General features: G+C 51.4%; 1 protein-coding gene across 2 annotated transcripts in view; it reads right to left on the reverse strand.

Annotated features, from left to right (window-relative positions):
* Positions 1-354: 354 nt before the first annotated feature.
* The window catches only part of ZMYM2 (zinc finger MYM-type containing 2), a 381,579-nt gene continuing 357,480 nt past the window's right edge, over positions 355-24,453 (reverse strand). For both annotated transcript variants that reach the window (XM_086935215.1, XM_086935214.1), the window contains exons 8-9: positions 11,862-11,982; positions 355-1,038 (exon numbers count right to left, since the gene is read on the reverse strand). In XM_086935215.1, coding sequence (XP_086791341.1) covers positions 843-1,038; positions 11,862-11,982 — 317 coding nt within the window. In that variant the 3' untranslated portion in view covers positions 355-842. The remainder of the gene's footprint in view (positions 1,039-11,861; positions 11,983-24,453) is intronic.

Genomic DNA, 24,453 nt, shown 5'->3' on the forward strand with positions numbered 1-24,453 from the left:
CTCGGGTAGAGATGTTCAATGGGTCTGGAGTAAGGGGACAAAATGTAGGAGTTCTATTGGTTTAACTGTAACCTTACCTACCGAGCAATCAAAGTAAATGTAATTGAAAATGGAGCAGCTGGATGAATCTAGTGGGAATCTACCAGAATTGTAAAATGCTGTAAGATGGCATTACTTGATTTGTTGTGGGCCACTTAGGAAATCACAAGTGAGAAAAGGACTTTGAGGCTTTAATAGTAGGTAAAAAGAAGTTTTTCAGCAGCAGAGTCATATAGTAATACACCGTTCTCTTCAACTATTTTTGGTACATAAGAATCTCTACACATAACGCAATAAGGCATCTTTAACTAAAGGTTAAAAAAAATTAGTTTACATTTTATTTAAAAATTCGGACACAGCAAGTTCTATTTTTAGTAGTGCTACTCATACATAACCATCTGTTTCAAAAAACAAATCAAATAGCCTCCATAGTAGGAAGCTGCAACTGCGGAGTTGTGCAATATGGAGGTTTCTAGTTACAAGGAAAAAATACGCATGGCACATCCTCATTCATATTTTGCAATGTAAAAAGATACAAACATATCGAATTAAATAAATAATAAAATTTGAATCTGAATGTTGGGTGTGTGTTTAATATGCTAAAACCACTAAATAGAATAATGGCAACTGACACGCACATATTATTTACATGGTAATACCCAATCTGGGTACACTGCTACAAAACTCATAAAACAAGAGTAAACTTGAAATGATTTTTGTCCTTTTTGTTTAAAAAGTTATCTAGCAGCAGTCCTAATGACGAATGTTGTCCTTCAACTGCTCTTTGAAAGTCTGTGCCATGCTCAGTCTGTGTCTTCATCGAGTTCATAGCCGTCTTTCTCATCATAAATATCCTTTACTAAAAGAACTCGGACAAGCATGTTTTCCAAGGTGTTGCGGTCCAGTGAGGAAGAAGTGTACCACACAGCGCTGTCAGACGGGGAAGGGGGTTCCGGTTGCAAATAGAAGACGTCCTTTCTCTGATGAATGTTCTGTGGGCTGGAAAAAAGGCAAAATAAAGGATTCAAGAATCACCGAGTGATGCGTTATTAAAGTAGTTTGTTACAGTCACTGAATGGACTGAGTGAACAGTTGTGATCTTTGAAGTAACAGACGTACAAGAGCGTTATTAGAGTCATGTAGAAATAATATAAAAGTATAACAAATGACTGTAGTCGACTGCTCTAATATTGATTACTAACAGTTCTGATAAATTATAATTTCAACATTTATTACAAGATTACGGCAAAATGTGTCTAAATGCTCTTCATCACAAATCTTGTCAGAAAATAAACATAATTTGAAGAACGAATTGCAAGTGCGTTTATATAGCCCATACCAGCGCTAACGAGGCATTGAAACGCTTTCTTTATGCACGGCAGCTCGATGCTTTGGAACCCAAGTTTGGTGGTTAATCCAATGGTAATTGAGATTAATGTTGGGCTCTGAAGGAGACTAGTGCATGTACTTACTCCAGTATCTCTGTTGTAGATTAAATTAGTTGGGGTTATGTGTGATTATTTGTGCTGGTGTGAGTGTGGGGGAAGGTGTAGCGTAGGCTGTGGGGGGTAAAGAGATGAGCTACAGGAGATTGCATACGGATAGACTGCAGGTTGAGACTTTCAAAGGAGAGAAGGTTATGATTTTTGAGATGAGGTGTGAGCAATTTTGCAGAAATACAATAACGGACATTAATGCAAACATGCAAAGGCGTTAGAGGATGCTGTAATCCGAATGAGAAGACATGCAGAAGATGGAAAGTAAGGAGAGGGAAACTCAAAGAATACAAAATAGGAGGTGACAAACAAGGACAACATTTTTTATGAAGGGTTTTAGGAACATGGAGGAGACTTTTGAGGCAGCATGCACACGGAGAACACAAAACTGCAGAAAGAAAGCCTGCTGCTTTCAAAGCTTTCCGCACCCCCAGACATAGAGCCCCAATAACGAATTGGCTTTGACTAGTGAGCAGATTCCTAAACTTGGGGTCTTATTAATGGGTAGAGTCCAATTCACAGAACAGGGAAGATAGGCTAGGAATCTGTGGTTACTGAGTTAAAGTAGCTTGTTCTTCTAATAGGGACTTCTAACCTTTGGAATAGACACCAAAGCAGTATCTATTTGGAGATGTGACAGTGAATGGACTCAAACCAAAATATCCTGCTAAATACCCCTCTCGGCAACCTGCAGTCCAGACAAAAGTACTTTGTGAATGTTTGGAGTGACACCAACGTAGTAGCCTGGCAAAGGTCCAGGACAAGAACCCTGTGTGCCAAGCAGTGGTAGCAGCTTTGGCCCTGGTGGAATGAGCATGCTGCTTTTGGCCAGAGCATTGCAGATTTTAATGCATAGCACAAGAGATGTTCATTTTCTCCATAACCTTGCCTTTTTTTTGCAGCAGTGGAACTCACAAACAGCTGATCACACACCTGATGTTCTCTGGAATGATCTATGTAAAACCTCAGTGCTCTGTTCGGGTCCAAGTGAAGGAGTCTCTCCCCTTCCTTAGAGGGGTGAGGCGAATCAAACAATGCCAGTAAGGGAATATTTTAGCTGATGTGGAATGGCATCATAACTTTCGCCAAGAAGGATGCTTGTGTACACAGAACCAGTTTGTTTGGGAGGAAGGTGGTTTACGTGGGATGATACAGCACTTAACGGATAAATAATTACGCACTTATATAGCGCATAGACTAGGCATCTCGGCGCTTGTACGAATACCGCCAAGGAACCCTTCCTGGCATTTCCCTGTGAGAAGCCCACTCCTGGGCACCCCCAAGGTGAAGTCAGGCATCCTCAGCATTGTTGGGGCCGTTGTAGAGATTAAGCAAGCTATTGCCCAGAGGTGCAGAGTGGGGCTCATGATCAGAATAGGCACTGAGGCGAGAATTATCAGGTCTGAGGAAATTGGATCCGACACCCACTGAGGCGGGAATTGAACCCTGGTCCCGGCCAGACTACTGCATCAGGGTCTGCCGCTCTAACCATTGAGCCACACTTCTCTACATCAGCTCACTTGCTGAGCCAATGTTATGGCATCCAGGAATACAGTCTTAAGGGTGATAAGCTGCAAAGGCAGGCTGTGAAGCCACTCAAAGGGAAAATGCATCAAAAATATGAGGAACAAGGCAAAGTCCCACTGTGGCATGACAAATGGAGAGGGCGAAAACACATATTGTAGGCCTTTCACAAGATGGTTAACAGGTGATTTAAATAACTAAGTCAGAACTGGCAACCACACACATGCTGAAAGGTACTTTTTAGCTGTGCCCAGAGCATAGCCTTGCAGGCGAGACAAAACAAACATCAAAAGGTCAGATAACAAATTTATGCAAGTGACAGGTGTATAATATATCTGTAAAGAATGCCTGGCTGCCAAGATGATGACAATCACTTCCAGAGGAAAGTCGAAGGTGTAGATTGCAAAGGCCCATGTGTAGGACCGTGCCCCATTCCTGGAATAGCAGATGTTCCCGAAGGGGCAACCTGATCAGAAGACAGATGGTCAGGTCCAGCAGCTATGGATACCATACTCTCCGTGCTCAATAATGGGCCACCAGAATGTCTTCGGCTTAGAAGGTGCAGATCTTTTTCAGAACTAGGGGCAGGAAAGGTATAGGTGGAAAGGCTTACCAGGGTCCAGAGTTCCACCCTAAGCGAAATGTTGGAAAGACCAATGAGCAGACCGGCTCACATTGTGCGTTCTCGTGGTTGTGAATAGATTAATCCACGGTTCTCCCCATTCATGGAAGACACCTTGTTCCAATTCTGGGTGCAACTGCCACTCGTGATCCGCTAGGAGTCGGTGGGTGAGCTCATATGGCCTGGCTTTTAAATATCCTGTCAGGTGGTTCATCACCGAGAAATTTCCTTGATGGTCCAGCCACTTTCAAAGGCACCAGTCCTCCTAGCACAGAGTCCATGACCACACCCTAACCTGTTTGTTGTAATACCACATGGCGGTTGTGTTGTCCGTAAGTATCTGTACAAGCCTTCCCTTGATGGATGGGAGAAAGATTTTTTACGCCAAGCATATGGACCTTCGCTTATGGCCCTTCACTCCAGAAGGTTGATATGGAGCTGGGACTTTGCAGGAGACCAGAAGCCTCCGATCGCCACCTCTCTCAGGTGGCCACCACTAGTCAACCCTGTCAGCTATGGTATGGGGTAGATTAGTGGTCTGCCCCTGACCCAGTCATGGTACAGTAACCATTACTGCAGATTTTCTGCAGTCTCTTCCAAAATCAGTACGTGGTAGGAGAGGTCCCATAGGTGTTTTGGCACCGTGAAACTTCAGATCCCACTGCACAGAATGCATATGCCACCTGGCATACTTAACAAGCAGGATGCAGAAGGCCATCAGTCCCAGCAGCCTTGGAGTAAACCGTACTGAAATCCAGGACAGAGCCTGAATGTCCTGGATTTTCCTTTCTGGAGAAAGGCACAAAACCCAATTGTGTTGATAATGGCTGTGATGAAGGGGAATTGTCATATTGATAGTGAACATCAAAGATGAAAAGAGGTTCGCCGTAGTCTAGAGGCGGTTAACGGCTGCCTGCAGCAAGCCCACCTTCAACAGCAAGTTGTCAACAGTAGGGGAAGACTGGGACCTCTGACCTCAGAAGATGTGCTGCTACCACAGCCATCACTTTCTCGTGAACACCCGAGGGCCACTGGTGAGACCAAAGTGATCTGAAAATGCTCCTGTCCCACCACAAAAAGCAGACAGCGCTTATGGGCCTAGAAGACAGGTACATGGAAATATAGGTCTTCCACATCCAATGGGACAGACAAGACCTGGGCCATTGGGAGCATTCTGGATTCGTCCTTCCGGAGGAAGGCCTTGAGAGAGTGCAGATCTAAAACAGGACAAATGCCTGTGTCTTGAACATCAGAAAGTAATTGAAATAGCAACCAAAACCCCTTGATAGCTCCATGTGGCCACAAGGGCTTGCATTTCCTGCCGTTAAAGTGACAGATGGTCCTCTGCCAATCATGCAGGAGACCGCAGAAGATGCAGTGGAGTGACTATGAAGGGTAAGGCGTATCCTTTTTGGACAATTTTCACCTGTCTAGTGATACGGCCTGTCAAACCAGTATGAATTGTTAGATCCTGCCTCCAAATGGGTGTTTGTGTTCCAGTAAACACAAACTAAAGGGGTTTAACAGGTGTGGCCATAGGGGCATATGGACTGTGAGGTGTGCTTGTCCTTGACCGCGGGGTCAGGGGTTGCCATGGCTGCAAAGCGAAACTGCCAGGCCCCTTGCTGAGGCTAAGGTGGATGCAGATATTGCGCACCTCTGCCAAACCCTGGAAAAAGAAAGGTGGGGTTGATGCAGCTGATGAGGTGGGGCAGAGTAGTCCAGAGAGCGTGCTGTGGCTCTGCTCTCTTAAGAGCTTCAGAGCAGAATATGCCTTGTCCCAAAAAAAGGCAAGTCCTGTCAAAAGGCATGTCCATAGGGAATGGCTGGGCATCACTTGAAAAATCTCAGCCCCACCCTGTTCAATATCCACATGGCCCCACCTTGTAGATGATGTCAGATTGATGGACTTAACATACTCTCCTATGCAACAACACTCAACTGATCCTCTCACTCACCGAAGACCCCTTCAACGCCAAAACCAACTTCTGCAGTGTCTTGACCAACGTAGCCAAATGGATGAGCGACAACTGCCTCAAACTCAACTCTGAAAGGACTGAAGTGCTCAACTTTGGGAATAACCCCACAGCAACCAACCATGCACGCAACATCTGCATCATCCTCAACAGCCAAACTGACCATGAAATAACAAGTCAATGCAGGCGCCTCCTCCTGCTTTCACACACTTTGCAGAATCTTCAGATGGATCCCAACCAACTCAAGAAAGACCAGTTCCAGAAACCCTGGGGCTGTGAGTTGGTGCTTGCACCTCTCAAAACAGATATGTTTCCTTATAGGTGAGATTACTGCACTTAAAACCTATAAATCTCCCCATAGCAGGACCTTCAGTCTTAAGAGCAGGATGCTAGGTTACAAGTGTGAGGATGCCCTTGCATGAGCAGGGGGGGGCCCTACAAACCCCAAAGTCGATTCTCCAAGCTTTGCAAGTGTGGTCAGCCATTTTAAGATATATATAGTCGAACTCGGTCATTACGAGATTCGGTGGCTGCACCGAACCTGGTTATGTTTGGTGTAAAAAATGTTGGAATCATACCCCAACACCGATTCCGGTGCAGGAAGTATGGTTCCAGGTACTGGGAGCTCCCTAAGGGCCCCCTACTCCGGTAACAACCTTTCAGGGTCTGCCAGCAAGCTAGTGCTGCTCCCAACCACAGACACAATTCTGCCATACTGCTGCTAAGATGAGCTTGAACAGGGGAAGATTGAACAATAGGTTTACTGTCACAGGCAGGTGCAACCAACTCCTAGACAGGACTTAGTGTATTGATCTAGGGTGGGGGTGCTTTACAGCGTCACCAGATGCCCTCCTTGCATACTACGGTTTGAGCCTGTTCAGGAAACCTTGGTTCCACATCTGGCCCGAAACTTTGCCAAATGAAGGGGAGTATCCTGCTCTCTGTCTAGCCACTCCTCTGGGAGGGACCCTTAAGTGTTCCCAACCCTTTCCTTAGGGTATTTAAGGGCTACCTTGTGGCTGAGTCCTCAGATTAGTCATGGGACCACGCTCAACACTGAAACTATGCCTCTCTTTAATCATCTGGACACTTGGACTTCGACTGGAAAGTAGACTGCATCAAGGAAGACTCCTGCTACTCGTGGTCTCCCTATTCTTCAAGTCTTTTGCATCGTCTGGGTTTCATTCAGGTTCACCAAAAGACCTGTGGGAATCAAGGACACCTGTGGAAATCTCACTTGGAGTGAAGGATCACTCCCCTGCATCTGCTGGCACAGCAACAAAGCTGACCAGTCTGCTGCTCCTGACTTCCCATGGACATCCCGAGGCTCAGCAACACTGGTGGTGGTTCTGTGGCTCCCTATAGGCCTGACCTGTCTTCCCTGCAATTTGAAGGGCAGTATCCCTCTTCAGGCTGCTGGGACCAAACCCCTGCACTCTGCCTCAAATTGCCGTTGCCAAGGCTTGTTGGCTCTGCACTCCAGAGAACTCTGGGCTCTAAGAAGCTCCTGCATCTCACTTCCTGGAGAACACAGTCCTCCCTGCATCTCCTGTTTCGTGGGCCTCAGACTTTGGTAAGCTGCTTGAGGTTCTTTTGAGACTCCTGTACCTCTGGCCTGGGGGTCCTCTCATGGATCTTTTTTTGCTATAGTGGGCTTCCTTGCTTGATTGGGCCTGCTCTGACTCTACTGCACTTGGTGAGTCCCTTGGACCTTGCTGGCCCCAATGTTTGCTCCTCTTCACTTTCCACACCAGTTGCGGCTACCAAAGCTTATTGGTGCTCCCGCTAGACACCGACAACCGATGTGGAACCGCTAGTGTAAAGCTCCCGGTCTTCCTCAGTGTTGCTTGGTCCTCCCAGTTGCAGCGACAAGGTAACCGTCATTTCTTGAGAACCTCTTGACAACGGTACGCATTGTGCTTCCGTGCCTCCTGGTCACTTCCAAGTGGCATAGACTCTGCACCCAACCCCCCTACTTGCAGGTTTATAAATTCCAGAATCCACCCTTGGATTCCAGTGGACTCCTTCAGAGTATTCTACAGAGGCATCTTATTCAAAATGCCGCATTGTTGTCTACGGCAGATTCCAAAGGTAACCTGGTCATGGGGCATCCCCCAGTGGGGTGGCTCTCCAACCTTCTGTCTTCCAAAGGGTTGCTTCAGGGAAGGGTCCTTTTTCTCTAAAACTGCAACGCAACTCCTCCATTGACTTCCATTGGGCACACAGTTGTGTTTCCACACTACACACAGCCTCCGTGAGGTTCCTGGGTACTTACTGTGGGTGGTTCCTTGTGTCCTCAGCTCCTCTAAGCTTCTAGTCCAATTCCTGCTCTCCTTTGCAGTTCGCTTTCCACTTTCTCAATATATGGTTAGGTCTCCCCCTGGAGACAAGTGTATATTGGTGCTACTTACTTGATTATTTCAAAGTATTGTATATTGTTTTGATATCTCCGGGTAGGAGATATACCAATGTGTTAGTGATTGAGTTGTACAGTAAATAGACTTATTTTTCCATAAACACTGTTTTTTTTTCTCATCGAACCTACACTAATAATTAAAGTTAGTAAAACAAGCTGCTTTACACTCCTTCAAGATAAGCCTGAAGGCTGCTCTCCATAGCTACCACTTTGAGAGCATTCTAGGGGTTTGAAAGACCACTAAAATCACTATAAGCGACCTTTGACCCTGTCCTCAGGTAGGTCGCCCTCCAGCCGCCACACGGTCCTCCGGTGACGGTGCCCCCGCTGTCGCCTGCCGCTGTCGCGTGAGTCCCCCTGCTGCTCGCTGTTCTTTCCTGATTACTGGTTGTTTCTGTGAGTCCTTGATTGTCCTTGTACCCCCTTTTGCCTTCTGTGTCCCTGTGCCCATGCTGCTTGCTTTTCATTCCTGGTTACTGTTTGTTCTGTAAAACCCTTGATTGTCCTTGTACCTCCTTTTGCCTTCTGTGCCCCCACTGCACGCTGTTCTTTCCTGGTTACTGTTTGTTCTGTAAAACCCTTAATTGTCCTTGTACCCCCTTTTGCCTTCTGTGCCCACTTGTGCCCCGTTTCGCCTTCCGTGTCCAGTCCCCCGCTCACCTCCATGCCTTCTTCCCGCCGCTGCGACCCCGCCCACTGCCGTTACCATTTGTCGCCCCACTCCCGCCTCCCAGCTGCCCCTCCCTCCCACAGCCCCTCATATGGAGGCCGAACAGCGGGAGCGCAGCTGGCGCGCCAAAGGCAAGTCCGTCCGCGCCCAGAACCAGAACCCCTAGCCCCTGCCGGAGCCTGGGAACCCGACTAAGATACAACTCCTCTGCCCTCAACGCACTCAACACAGGACGTCAACCCGCCTGCTACAGAGCAACCCCGGAACGAACCCAGGGAACCTTCACCTGCCACGCCTGCAAATTCACCTGCCTCCGAACCTGCAGACCTCCCACCGGACCTAACACCAACATCAACCACCTCAAGTGCATCCTCCTCAACACCCGCTCCATCCACAAGCACGCCGTAGAACTCTGGGACCTCCTCGACACAACAGCACCAGACGTCGCCTTCCTCACAGAAACCTGGATTAACGCCTCCTCGGCCCCAGACATAGCCATCCCGGGCGGCTACAAGATCACCCGGAAGGACCGCGTCAACCAAACCGGAGGAGGAATCGCCATCATCTACAGGAACACCATCAACATCACGACCAACGCCGAAGACACACTCCCTGCCGCCGAACACCTTCACTTCCAGATTCACACAGACCCCAAGACCACCCTTAGAGGAACGCTAATCTACAGCCCCCCGGGCCCGTGCAAACAATTCAGCGAAACCATCGCCGACTTTATCAGCCCGCACGCCCTAGCCTCACCAGAATACATCCTCCTAGGGGACCTGAACTTCCACCTGGAGAAAAACAACGACAACACCACCACCACCATGCTCGACAACCTCGCCAACCTCGGACTCAAGCAACTGGTTAACACCCCCACCCACCTAGCTGGCCACACACTCGACCCCATCTTCTCCGCCAGCAACCACGTCTCCTTCAGCCACTCCACAGGGCTACACTGGACCGACTACAGATGCATCCACTTCACCTTCAAAAAGACTACATCCCACCTACGCACGCAACTAATCCCCCGCAGATGCTGGAGCAAAATCACCACAGACCAGCTCCTCTCATCACTAAGCCAGAACCCGCCAGCCGACACCGCGGACACCAATAACGCAGCCGGCAACCTCACACAGTGGATCACCAATGACGCAGATGACCTCGCTCCACTGAAGAACCCCCGAGGTGAGTCCCGCAACAGGAAAGCCTCATGGTTCACCAACGCCCTCAAAAACTCAAAGAAATCCTGCCGTACCCTCGAAAAAACCTGGCGCCACGATCAGACTACCGAAAACATGAATGCCCTCAAGATTTCCCAGCTGACCCGCACCACCAAAAGGGCATCGTTTAAAGAGCAGCTAGACAGCAACACCCACAACAGCAAGGAACTCTTCAGCATCGTCAAAGAGCTCTCCAACCCCAGCGCCAGCAACAACATCACACCATCACAAGACCTCTGCAACTCCCTCGCCACGTTCTTCCACCGCAAAATCACAGACATACACTACAGCTTAGGACCCCAGACTCCGCCTCCAGCCACCGAACCACCGACGCCCCCGCCACCATCCTCAGCGCCTGGACCCCTATCAGCACCGAAGACACCACCCTCACCATGGAAGCACGCAGAAATCAATGCCCTTCTGAAGAAACCCACAGCGGACCCCAAAGACCTCAAGAACTTCTGCCCCATCTCTCTCCTTCCATTCCCGGCTAAAGTAATCGAGAAAACCGTCAATAAACAGCTGACTGCTTTCCTCGAGGCAAACAACTCGCTCGACCCGTCCCAGTCTGGATTTCGAGCCAACTACAGCACCGAGACCGCTCTCATCGCAGCCACCGACGACATCCGGACCCTGATGGACAACGGAGAAACAACCGCTCTCATCCTCCTAGACCTCTCGGCGGCCTTCGACACCGTATGCCACTGCACCCTGATAACCCGCCTCCTCAACAGGGATCTAAGGAAAGGCTGGATCACCTCGTTCCTCTCCGACAGAACCCAGAGAGTTCGCCTACCTCCCTTCTGCTCGACGGCCACCGAGATCATCTGTGGCGTACCCCAAGGCTCCTCGCTCAGCCCAACCCACTTCAATATCTACATGAGCCCCCTCGCCGCCATCGCACGCAAACACAACATCAACATCATCTCCTACGCCGACGACACCCAATTGATAGTCTCCTTCACCAAAGACCCAGCCACCGCCAAAACCAACCTCCAGGAAGGAATGAAAAACGTCGCAGAATGGATGAAACTCAGTCGCCTGAAGTTGAACTCAGACAAGACTGAGGTCCTCATCCTCGGACAATCCCCTTCCGCCTGGGACGTCACCTGGTGGCCCACAGCGCTGGGCTCCGCACCAAAACCCACGGACCACGCATGCAACCTGGGATTCATCCTGGACTCCTCCCTCACAATGACCAAGCAAGTCAACGCCGTCTCATCATCTTGCTTCAACACCCTGCTCATGCTCCGTAAGATCTTTCGGTGGATCCCCACCGAAACAAGAAAAAACATCACCCAGGCCCTCGTCACCAGCCGACTGGACTACGGAAACGCCCTTTACGCATGAACCACAGCTAAACTTCAGAAACGACTCGAGCGCATACAGAACGCCTCCGCACGACTCATCCTAGACATCCCCCGCCACAGATCTTCCCACCTGAGAGACCTGCACTGGCTCCCCGTCAGCAAGAGGATCACGTTCAGGCTCCTCACCCACACACACAAAGCGCTCCACGACAATGGCCGCGAATACCTCAAATACCGCCTCTCATTCTACACCCCCACCCGCCAGCTACGCTCTGCCTGCCTCGCCACAGTCCCATGGATCCGCAGAACCACCACCGGAGGAAGATCGTTCTCCTACCTAGCAGCAAAAACATGGAACTCCCTCCCCGCACACCTACGACTGACTAGGACCATCTCACCTTCAGGAAACACCTCAAGATCTGGCTTTTCGAACAGTTGCTACGTGTAAATGTTGAGCTCAACATTAATAGCATACTACATTGTGCATAAGAGTACATGCTAAACAACTTAAACACACCAACACTATTTCTACATCTGAAACCTGTAAAAGGGAGTAACTTCAAAACTACAGAATAAAAGACAAGTTACCTTTTGGATAGATAGCATTCAAACAGTTTCACAGGACATCGTGAGGGATCAGATGTATTTTCAATTTGTTCAAATACTGGTTCATCATCTTCATGCTTCCTTTTTCCTGTTGTAATTTTATCTGGAGAAAGAGAGTTTATCTTAAAAGCCTATTTAACTGGGCACTGTTTCATTCAAAACAATTCCAAGGGATGACAAATGTTTAGCAATATTAGAATACCGTGCATCTAATATTTTCTTGCAAGATGCCTCAACCCAAAACAAATTTTGAAATGAAAAAGCTTTTTTTGTTCAATTATTTAAAATCATTACAATATACTAACTGTATAAAAATAGTTATCTAAAAAAGAAACGTGAGTTGTATTCCCTAGACTTTTTCCTTCAATCAGTTAAACGTAAGCCCTTCATAAAATGTTATGTTCTGACTATGCAGTTTAAAAACAAAGTGCATTAATGTTTTTAAATTGGAGGTGTGTCCACCTCTCTCCTCCGTCCAGACCTACAGTTTCCTATTTGCAGCTCAGCGTTTGCGGACAGTCCCGCACGAATTAGGTCTGTAAATTTCCCCAGCCGTGCTACTGTTTGACTTGCTGCAGACGAAAAACACAAGTCCTAAATTTCGCAGCATTGGTTGAGGCCCTGAGCTCTGCAAATTGGGATGACCAAACGTTGTCTCTCTCTGGCCAATTTTGGGCAGCAACACAACAAGTGATACCAGGATTCCTGGTGGTAGTCACAGTCTGCTACTGATTTGTCCGGGCGGGGCCAGCTTGGGTTGAACTCCACTATAGGTAGTGCCAGAAGCCTCATGCGAGTAATCTTTTTTCGGGTTTGAACGGAAAGTGCTTGTTCAAAATACGGCTGTGCTTTACCCACTTTATAGGAGGCATCCAGTGAGGAGAGATTTGGGTGATGATGCAGACTAGCGACATCTCTTGCGAATGATATTTGCTTTACCTGTCGGTTCACTGCTCTTTTCCATGCTGCAGTTGAAATGTTCGTGTTGGCCAGGTTTTGAACCTCTATTTCCAGCCATTGATAGGCTACTGCCAGTTGCGCTTGCCATGGCGATCCGCTTTCTTCGAAGATTGTTTTAATTTGCGCTTTCAAAGCCGTTTCTAGTGCATGCAGGGTGCTAATGTAATATTTTATTGCGTCTCCCAGGCAAGAGGTGTCGGGTCGGGAAAGACCCAGCTTCAGCCTTACTCTAGCTCTCCTGGCTGTAGGAAGGTGGATACCTGACTATGGTTGCCCTCAACTTTTTGCCTGGTGTTTTGCTGGTTTTCTGACTTAGTTGGCCTGGGACCCTGCCAATCAGGACCCCAGGCCTACTGCTCTCTCTGTAAAACGGATTCCATGTACCTTAGGTACATATCCAATTGGTACTGGGCTACCTTATCAGACCCTGTAACTCAGGGCATAGGTGTACCCAGGGCCTACCAGGGGCTGCAGCATGTATTATGCCACCCCTGGCTGGCCATCTAAATCTGACACAACTGACTGCACGACAGCTGGGGCAAGGTGGTGTATTCACCCTTTGCTTTAGATATAGTATACCTATATCTAACCCTAAAATGGACACCCGTATTCCTATCAGTCACTCCTATGGCAGGCCTTGACAATCCTGAAGGCAGAGTGCTTGGAATCGTGTGAAATGGTGCTCTGGCATGAGCTGAGCCCGTTTGCAGCTTGCGGAACCAAGTCCTAATAGCTGTTCCATGATAACACATACCATATACTCTTAAGTGCATTATAATCCTCGCGGTTATATGCTAACTCTGGTATCGCTTTATCAAAACATGTCGAGTAAGGGGTCATACGAATTGGAATACTAACCCCTCGCCAATTCTGGCGACGGGGTTAGCATTCCACCCTTCTAGAGGGACACGACATGTATGTAACTGTGAACCCCGGTTAAAGTTAACTCGAGCCTCAGCATCACAAAATGGATGCTGCCACCACAGACACAAGTCTGACCCCCTGCAGCTGGGAGTCCTTCCAGCGAGGGGAGCTTGGACAAAGGGATTCCTGTCAGGGGCGGTGCTAGCACCATCCCAGACAGGGTTTTGTGTATCCTGGGTAGGCAGGGCTTTAGAAGAAGGTGACTGCAAGTGGCACCCCGGTGCTCACTATGCATCTGCCGGCTAGAACCAGTTCCAGGGGCACACCAGCCCCTGAGCTGGGGAAAGTCCGGCATGGGAGAGGGGTGTAACCACCCCCCTTCCTGGTCCCACCCATGGGCAGGACCTAGTCGCGTGCCAGCCCCTTTTACTAGTATAAAGATAGGAGCGGGCCCCCTTCCAAATTAGATCATCTTTGAATCCTGAAACTACTTTCTACGAAAGGAACTCAAGACTTCTTCTCAAGATTTCTCCCTTGTGACTAAGGAGTAGTCACCCTGCACCCGCAGGCACATCCAAGAACACTGCGGTTTGCTGCACGTCCTTCCTCCGGAATCCGACTGACCAGCACAACGAGACCCGGCTTCCCTGGCACCTCTGACCTCTACCCACATCGTCAGCTCAGCTGAGATTCGTGGGTGCGACGAGACCTCGAGGGACCGGCCATCTTCAAGACTGCACGACGCTTGCCCAGCACGACCAGCGAGGGATCCTCGAGTGGGTGCTTTGGGGTCCGAGAAGCCCCAACCCTGAGCAGCTCCAGCACCGAAGTTCAGCCCTCCAGCATCCACCAGATCTGCGTGGGGCCCTTCTGCTCTTTGCTGCTCACCGCGTTGTCTGGCTACTAGCCCGCTGGCTTGTGGCCTTCCCGACGACGAACGACGACATCAACACTGCTGGTCTGGTTGCTCCAGACTGGCCCTTGCTCCCCTCCAAAAGAGGAACACCCCAGACCCTCCTGGTCCACTCCAGACGCCATTTTGAGTCCACCGCGTGGGCTTGAATTTGCCAAGACTTGTTGCCCCAATCCTGGGTCCAGCGACGTCGACAGCAGCAACCATCGTGGGACAGCTCGCACCTCCATCCTGGTCGCCGACAACGCCTCCTGGTACGTGAGACTGCAGAGCCCAGCGTCGCCCACTCACCTGGTCGAGGCGACTCCATCCGGTGCCATCCTGGTGCCCATATCATCACTGGCTAGTGATTCAGAACTTGGTCCCCTCTGCTTACAGGTGTCTTCCATCTTCGATCCAGGCTTGGATCACTTCGAACTTCTTCACTGGTCGCCTGCCAGCAACTTCTTCTTTCAGGCTCCATAGACTGCAACGAGGATTCCCAACGTCTTTCCAGACCTATGCATCCGCAGCCCCTGGGCTAGGTAACTTCGGCATTTCGGTGCCCCAGCATAGCCTCACTATCCAAGGGTCCAGATGCTTTTTCGTTTCAGCTCTACCTAGTCGGATTCGTCCGATATCACTAACTTTGTAAATTCCTAGCATCCATAGACTTTGTCCCCCATCCCGCATGAGAGTGCACACTCTGCACCCGAGTTCCCTAGGCCTCCTGCTAGTAATCTGAAGGTTCAGTAGTCCAGTCCTAGCGATTCCAAACCCTATGAGATTAGTACTTACCTGCTAGTAATTTCGCATTCCACTTTTAGAGTATATGGTTTTTCGTGCCCCTCGGGCATTTGTGTAAATTGTGCAACTGAAAGTATTTTCGTAAGAGTTTTGTTGTGTGCTTAGTACCCTGTCCTCATAAAGAGTACAGGGCTGTTGTGATCTAAATAAATACACTGTTTATTTTCATAACACTTGTGTGGTGTCCTTTCACTTGGTGTTCAAGGGATATATGTGATGGTATAACTGGTGGCTTAACACGCCCTGTTAACGTTTAGCCCGAAGACTGCTCGTATCCATGCTACTAGGATAGCTGGTCTATAAGGTTGACTTACAACCAATCATCAATAAGGGTTGTTTGGACTGATACAAAGTGCTCACTAGAATAGTGAACATTATATATCAGGCCAACTTCTCACACTGGCCTGTCGTGGAATACCCAGCACTTTCTTGTATGCAGCAATTTGAAAACTCATATAGAAGTTGGTAAGGGCTCCGGGGAAAATTAAATGGCCATAATTGACTGAGGGCAATATTTTTGCTTTTAAGACTTTCAAGATGGGGTCCGTGGATGGACAATGTAATTTTTGATTGAAGTTTCCTAGACTGCAGATGATTCCTGCCCCTTTGCTTCTTAAATGCTTCAGATGAGCTGTTGTCTTAGCCCCCTCCGTTAGCCTGAGGCCCAGGTAGTTATAATTTTTGTAAGATCTAATTTGCTGGTCACCCAGGCGCCATTGGGCTATATGCTTTCGATGATACTTCCCAATGATGAGAATCTTAGTCTTCTCCTGGTTTACCAGTAAGTTGTTCTTTTGATTAAACCGGTTTAGCGCATCTAGGGCTTTCTGTAAACCTATCCTGGTGTGGTCCAAAATTACAAGGTCATCGGCATATTGAAGTATTTGGAGCCGCTTGTTCCCCAGGTTTGGGATGACTAAGTTTGCCCCCTCCAATGCTTGACCCAGGTCAGATGTGTAGATGTTGAACCAAAGTGGTGCAAGAACACACCCCTGTTTTAGGCCGTTACTTGTTGGGACCTTATTGGTCATCGATGATTGGCTGGTCTTAATCCTTACCCAGGTCCCTTCATGTAGAGACTTTATTGCCTTAAGCAACTTTTCGGGGATGCCCCAGTTGGTGAGTTTACTCCATAGTATGCCACGGTCTATGCGGTCGAATGCTGCGCTATAGTCCACAAAGCAGCAAAAGAAGTAGTTGTCATGTTATTTAGCTGACAAATACTGTATTCTCTGACTCAACACCAACATAGCATACAATATTTGAAGAAACAGGACAGCTGATTCGAACATGTTACTTACCTTCGGTAACACCATATCTGGTAGAGAGACTATCTAGCCGCATAGAATTAGGCCCAGCGCATAGGTAAGCTGGACTGTTTGGCTCGGAGTAGTGTTGTCAGTATCCTCTGAATTCAAAATGACATGCAAGGTGCCTATATAGGTGCCAACCCAGCATGCTGACATCAGTTTCTTTTCACATCTTTCCACGCTAGGAGAGAGAAGACCTGAAGAACACTGACCATTGGTGCGGAAAACTAGTGCCCTCAAAGGGGTAACAGCCTTGACCCTTCTGTTTGCAGAGCGGGAGGAAGGGTTTGTCGGTAAGGAATCTGCAGCTAATTAGAGTGTTTACCGGATATGGCGTTACTGACGGTAAGTAACCTGTTTATTTTTTCTTTATAGAAGAGCAACAATAAAACATGTAGCTGGAATGACTTGTTTCCGTTATAGTTCTAAAAAGCCTCTTTAATGCACAAGTTACTACTTGTGTAACGATATATCTGTAAGAGACATTAGTTAGTGATAGATTCCTTACCTTAGAATATCCCCAGGCGTCAGACTGGATCCGGAAAATTTTGCGTAGCAGTACCCTTGCGCGTCGGTAGGCGTCGTCTGCGGCTCCGCGTCCGTCGTCGGCGTCGTGGGCGCCGTGATGACGTCGTCGGAGTATATAGACGCCGCCTCCGCGTGCTGACGTCAGTTCTTAGCCACAGCTTTTCCGCGCCAGAAGCGCAGAGCCATGACAAAAACCGACACTGGTGCCAAGAAACTAGGGCCCTGAAAGGGGATGACCTTAACCCTAGATATCGGTTCGCAGAACGGGGAGGATGGGTGGGTCGGTAAGGAATCTATCACTAACTAATGTCTCTTACAGATATATCGTTACACAAGTAGTAACTTGTGCATCTGAAAGAGACACGTTAGTGATAGATTCCTTACCTTAGAATAGATACCCCAGCAATACCATCCCCGTGGTGGTGGGTCTGCGAACCAATATTCACACCAGAAAGTCCTGGAGAACGGAACGGCCGAAGTAGCCATCTCTCCGGACTTGACTGTCCAGGCAGTAGTGCCTCGCAAACGTGTGCAACGAAGCCCACGTAGCAGCCTGGCAAATGTCCTGCAGGGGCACACCTCGGCCCAAGGCAGTTGTAGTGGCCGTGGCTCGAGTGGAATGAGCCCGCAGCCCAACAGGTGGTTCCTTCTTTGCCAAGGAGTAACACGCCTGGATGCACATGATAATCCATCTAGAAATGGTCCTCTTGTGCACCGCTTTCCCTTTCTTAGCGCCCGCGTACCCAACAAAGAGTTGATCATCCACCCGGAACTGGCGTGTGCGATCCAGATAGAATGAGAGCGCACGTTTTGGGTCCAGACGGTGGAGCCTCTCCTCCTCTCTCGAGGGGTGCGGAGGCGGAAAGAAGGTGGGCAATGTGATGGACTGCCCCATGTGGAAGGCCGTGACCACCTTAGGCAAGAAGGAGGGCCTAGTCCTCAAAACAACCTTGTCCGGATGGACTGAAAGGAAAGGAGGCTTACAAGAGAGAGCCTGGAGCTCACTCACTCTCCTGGCAGAGGTGATGGCTACCAGGAAGGCAGTCTTTAAAGAAAGAAGGCGAAGTGGACAGTTGTGAAGTGGCTCAAAGGGAGCGCACATCAGAAATGTCAGAACCAGGTTCAAGTCCCACTGAGGCATCACGAAGGGAACAGGAGGAAAAGTATGAGTGATGCCCTTCAGGAATCGATTTACGATAGGGGACTTGAACAAAGAGGGTTGGTCAGGCAGCCTCAGAAAGGCCGAAAGAGCCGAAAGATAGCCCTTGACAGTGCCCAGAGCAGAGCCCTGCTGGGCGAGAGAAAGAAGGAAGAGAAGAATCTCAGAGAGAGGGGCATTGAGAGGATCCACAGCCTTTGCTGTGCACCATGCCACAAATCTGTTCCACCTGCAGGCGTATACCGTTTTTGTGGAGGGACGCCTGGCTGCCAGAATGATGTTGCAAACTTCAGGAGGCAAGTCAAATGGCCTCAACTGCCGCCGCTCAATCTCCATGCATGGAGGTGGAGACTGGACAGGTTCGGGTGGAGGACCGTCCCCTGCTGCTGCGACAGAAGGTCCTCCTGAAGAGGCAGACGAACCGGGGGATCGACTGACATACTGAGTAGCTCGGGATACCAGTACCTTCGTGCCCAGTCCGGAGCCACAAGGATGACTTGTGCCCGGTCGCGCTTGATCTTCTTCAGCACTCTGGGCAGAAGAGGTATAGGCGGAAAGGCGTACAACAGACCGCAGCTCCACTCGCGACGAAAAGCGTCTCCGAGCGAGTGCCGCCTTGGAAATTCCAACGCGCAGAACTGATGACATTGCGCGTTCTCTTCGGTGGCGAATAGATCTAACCAAGGCTCTCCCCAACGCAGAAAGAGGCCTTGCGCCACGTCCGAGTGCAGACGCCATTCGTGATCCATCGAGCACCGACGGCTGAGTTCGTCCGCCCTGGCGTTCAGAGAACCTGCCAGGTGTTGAACCACCAGAGTCACGCCCTGATGTTCCAGCCATTGCCAGAGGCGCAGAGCCTCCTGGCAGAGGGTCCACGACCCCACACCGCCCTGTTTGTTGCAGTACCACATGGCGGTGGTGTTGTCCGTGAACACCTGCACTGCACTCCCTCGGACAGACGGGAGGAATGCTTTCAGTGCCAGACGAATCGCCCGCAGCTCCAACAGATTGATATGGAGCCGGGACTCCGCCGGAGACCAGAGTCCTCTGATCTCCGCCTCTCCCAAGTGGCCACCCCAGCCCTGGAGGGACGCGTCCGTCACAACTACGTGCTCCGGTTGGGGAAGGGAGAGGGATCTGCCGTTGACCCAATCGCGGTCCGTGAGCCACCACTGCAGCTGTCTCGCAGTGCCCTCCGAGATCAGGACGTGGTCGGAAAGGTTGCCCCGGTGCTGGGCCCACTGAAACTTCAGGTCCCACTGCAGAGCCCGCATCCGCCACCGTGCGTGATGCACCAGAAGGATGCAGGAGGCCATCAGTCCCAGAAGCCTCAGCGTCAACCTGACCGAAACCCGGGACAACGGCCCGAAGACCGGGATCAGGGCCTGTATATCCCGGACTCGCTGTTCGGGCGGGTAAACCCGAAACTGCGCCGAGTCGAGAACCGCTCCGATGAAAAGGAGCTTCTGAGAGGGGCACAGGTGTGACTTCGGCACATTGATGGAAAATCCCAGCCTGTGCAGGAGATCCGCCGTAGTCTGGAGGTGGTGGACGACTGCCTGGGGCGAGCCCGCCTTCAACAACCAGTCGTCTAGGTAGGGGAAGACTGAAACCCCTAACCTGCGCAGGTGAGCTGCGACCACCGCCATCACCTTCGTGAACACCCGTGGGGCGCTGGTAAGGCCGAAGGGGAGCACGGTAAACTGAAAGTGCTCGAGGCCTACCGTGAACCGCAGGTAACGCCGGTGGGCCGGCAGGACGGGGATGTGGAAATACGCATCCTGCAAGTCCAACGCTACCATCCAGTCTCCTGGGTCTAGGGCAGCCAAGACCTGAGCCAGTGTCAGCATTTTGAACCGCTCCTTCCGGAGGAAGCCGTTGACGTTCCTCAGGTCCAAGATAGGGCGTAGGCCCCCTTTGCCCTTCTTGGGTACCAGAAAGTAGTGGGAGTAGCAACCACGTCCTACTTCTGGCCCAGGAACGCGCTCGATGGCCCCCTTGGCCAAGAGGGCCGAAACTTCCTCCCGCAGGAGCCGCAAGTGATCCCCCGACACGCGGTGGTGTTGCGGTGGCATGGCTGGAGGGGTCGACTCGAAGGGGAGGGAGTAGCCCCTTCGGACGATCTGCAGCACCCACCTGTCCGAAGTGACTGTGCGCCAGTGAGAGTGGTGATGGCGAACCCTGCCTCCCACTGGCGTCACCTGGGCCGGAAAGCACGGACTAGGAGGGTTTAGAGGCGGATGCTGCGGGGGCAGGTGTGGACTGGCTCCGCTTGCCTCCCCTACCGCCTCCACGGCGGTTTCCACGGCCGCCGCCGCGCTGGACGACAGTTTGCGGCGAGTGGCCGGCGGCACGTGTGGGGACGCCCCTTCCGTGGCCACGAAAGGAGCGAAAAGCAGCCACTTGCTGGCGCGGGGCCGAGAGGCCCAAGGACTTGGCCGTAGCCCTGGAGTCCTTAAAGCGCTCGAGCGCGTGGTCTGCCTTGTCGCCAAAGAGGCGACGGCCATCGAACGGCATGTCCATGAGAGTATTCTGGACATCAGCCGAGAAGTTGGCGGACCTAAGCCAGGCGTGGCGTCGAATCGCCACCGTCGTAGCCATCGCTCTGCCCAGCGAGTCAGTGGTGTCCAGTCCGCACCTAATCGAATACTTCGCTGCGTCCCGACCCTCCACAAGGGCTCGGCCGAGTTTGGCCCGTACCTCCAACGGGCACTCTGGCAGCACTTCCGCCACCGTGTCCCATATAGAATGGGTGTAACGGCCCAAGAGGCATGCGGTGTTGGAAGACCGCAGTCCACAACTAAGGGACGAGAAGACTTTTTTGCCAAAGGCCTCGTACCTCTTGGATTCCCGATCAGGGGGTGCTGACGGGAAGGCGGTCTGGGAGTTAGAGGCCTGGATGACCAGACTCTCGGGGGTGGGGTGGGTGGACAGGAAACATGGGTCGCCCGGAGCCGGGCGGTGGCGTCTGGCCACGTTCCTATCTACAGGCGAACCTGTAGCGGGCCTGGACCAAGTGCCCAACAGAACGTCCGACAAGGCCTCATTAAACGGCAGCATTGGCTCCATGGAGCTTGACTGCGGCTTAAGGACCTCAGTGAGGAGATTAGTCCTCACGGCCGCGACGGGGAGCTCGAGGTCCAAGGCCTGAGCAGCCCTCATCAACACCACACTATATGTAGCGCCCTCCTCCGAAGCCACGGAAGGAGGAGAGACGAATCCAGTGTCTGGAGAGGTGTCCAGGCCACTGGCCTCCCCAAGGTCTCCTGTCCAGTCCATGTTAGACTGACATTCCCTTGCCAGAGGGTCCTCAGACCCCTCCCAATCCTCCACTTCCCCCATCTCCTGAGACTCAGGGTCGTAAGTGAATGAGGATGGGTCACAGGGATGGAAATCCCCGACCGGCGTCGAGATCGGCGCCGACAGGCCCCGTCCCGACGCCGGAACCCATACAGAAGAGGAATTGGGGACGGCGTCGGCCGGGACCGACGCCGGCGGGGACACCACACGGACCGACCCCGGGGGGGTCGTAAGGTCCACCGGGGACGCTCCATCGCCCGACGAAGGCCGAACGGCGCCCTGCGGCGTCGGACCCGAAGGCACCGACGACGCCGGGACCGTCGAACCCTGCGGCGCCGAGCCCGAGGGCAGCGGCGGCGTCGGGATCGCAGAGCCCTGTGGCGCCGGCGTCGGAGACGTCGGCGGCGTCGAGGCCGAAGCACCCGACGGCGTCGGGGTTGAACCCGACCCACTAGGGCCCCCAGACGGGTTCACTGGGCCCGAAGGCGCCGTGGAACCCGTCGGGGAAGAAAGGGACCTCATGGCCATGAGGAAACGCTCTATCTCCCCCGGCGTCGCGTTCAGCCCAGGGACCGGGGGGTATGGAGCCGAACGCGGCGCCCGCGACTCCTGAGGAGCCGCGTGGGCGGTGTCACCCGAACCCCCGGCCGCATCGCGCGAGCGTCGGGGGGAGTCGGAAGAGCGATGACGTCTCTTCGACTTCTTATGCTTCTTACCTGACGACTTGGACCCGGAGGAGTGGCGCCGACTCCCGGAGCTGTGACGGCTCCGCCCCCGTGACCTGTCCCTCGACCTCCCGTGGGACCGGGACCGGGACCTCACTCGGCGCGGGGCCGACTGGCGGATCTCGAGTCGCCTGCGGGACCGCTCCCGCCTGGCCTTCCTCGAGAGGGCCCGACAGTCGGAGCAGGCCTCGTCGTCATGGTCGACGCCCAAACACGTCAGGCACAGTCGGTGCGGGTCCGTAACCGACATGAGTCGCTCGCAACCGCCGCAGTGCTTGAAGCCGGGCATCCCTAACGGCACCGTCGGAGTCGTGAAGACTTCGAAAGAGATCAAAAAGATCCAAAAAGTTAGTCAAAAAATGACCAGGGAACTGCTTTTTCCAGATCTGCGCTGGCTGGCGCGGAAAAAAGAAGAACTGACGTCAGCACGCGGAGGCGGCGTCTATATACTCCGACGACGTCATCACGGCGCCCACGACGCCGACGACGGACGCGGAGCCGCAGACGACGCCTACCGACGCGCAAGGGTACTGCTACGCAAAATTTTCCGGATCCAGTCTGACGCCTGGGGATATTCTAAGGTAAGGAATCTATCACTAACGTGTCTCTTTCAGATATAGAGAGTAACAATAGGCATCATAGCGAAGTTGACAATGGTATTAACATTATTACTGTATGCACCAGCAATATCTGTCACTGTATGTAAGGCTACCTGTTATATTAGAAAAAACAGAAAAAACAAACGCAAAACAGAATCATAAGCGGGTGCAATAGAAAGAGCGAAGGATGGGGGGAGAGTTCGGGGGGTAAGGAGGGCACAGTGTACTACGAGATGGTGAATATAGAGTAACAGTGGGAGATCTATGGATATAGTAACTTGTTCATCTGAAAGGGACTTCTACCACTGATTCCTTACCTTAGAATAGATACCCAAGGCCAACCTCCCAAGAGGTGGATATCTGAACCGTTTCACACTAAAAAGTCGTACAGGACCGAATTAACAAATAGCTTATCCTGACTGACTTGACTGTCCAGGCAGTAGTGCTTGGTGAGCATTTGTAGAGAAGCCCACGTTGCTACCTACTAAATGTCCAGCGGTACAAAAGGGGGTGGTGATGGACGGAGCATCTGAATCAATTAAACACTCACACCCAGTCAAAATATCTGCGTTTAATCCATCACCGTTCTTTAGCCCACTCCGCCACCCCAGTTCAGACATGGCTATATACAAATCAGTCTGACCCTGTGCCTCATGGGAACAGTCCAGCCCGAACAATGCGCGCGGAAGTCAGTTCTGGGCATGACTTTCCTCGCCAGGAACGCAGAGCCATGCAAGAAACCGACCACTGGTGCTATGAAACTAGGGCCCTGAAAGGGATGACCTTAACGCACAAGTTACTACTTGTGTAACAATATATCTGTTAGTGATAGGTTCCTTACCTTAGAATATCCCCAGGCGTCAGACTGGATCTGGAAATGTTTGCGTAGCAGTACCCTTGCGCGTCGGTAGGCGTCTGCGGCTCCGCGTCAGTCGTCGGCGCCGTGAGGACGTCGTCTGAGTACTTAGACGCCGCCTCCGCGTGCTGACGTCCGTTCGTAGACACAGCTTTTCCGCGCCAGAAACGCAGAGCTATGCTAAAAACCAACACTGGTGCCATTGAAACTAGGGCCCTGAAAGGGGATGACCTTAACCCTAGATATTGGTTCGCAGAACGGGGAGGATGGGTGGGTCGGTAAGGAATCTATCACTAACTAATGTCTCTTACAGATATATTGTTACACAAGTAGTAACTTGTGCATCTGAAAGAGACACGTTAGTGATAGATTCCTTACCTTAGAATAGATATCCCAGCAATACCAACCCCGGTGGTGGGTCTGCGAACCAATAATCACACCAGAAAGTCCTGAAGGACGGAACGGCCAAAGAAGCCATCCCTCCGGACTTGGCTGTCCAGGAAGTAGTGTCTTGCGAACGTGTGCAGCGAGGCCCACGTAGCTGCCTGACATATGTCCTGTAAGGGAACTCCTT

Source organism: Lissotriton vulgaris, chromosome 8 (genome assembly GCF_964263255.1).
Source record: "Lissotriton vulgaris chromosome 8, aLisVul1.2, whole genome shotgun sequence".
In the NCBI taxonomy this organism is placed as follows: Eukaryota; Metazoa; Chordata; class Amphibia; order Caudata; family Salamandridae; genus Lissotriton; species Lissotriton vulgaris.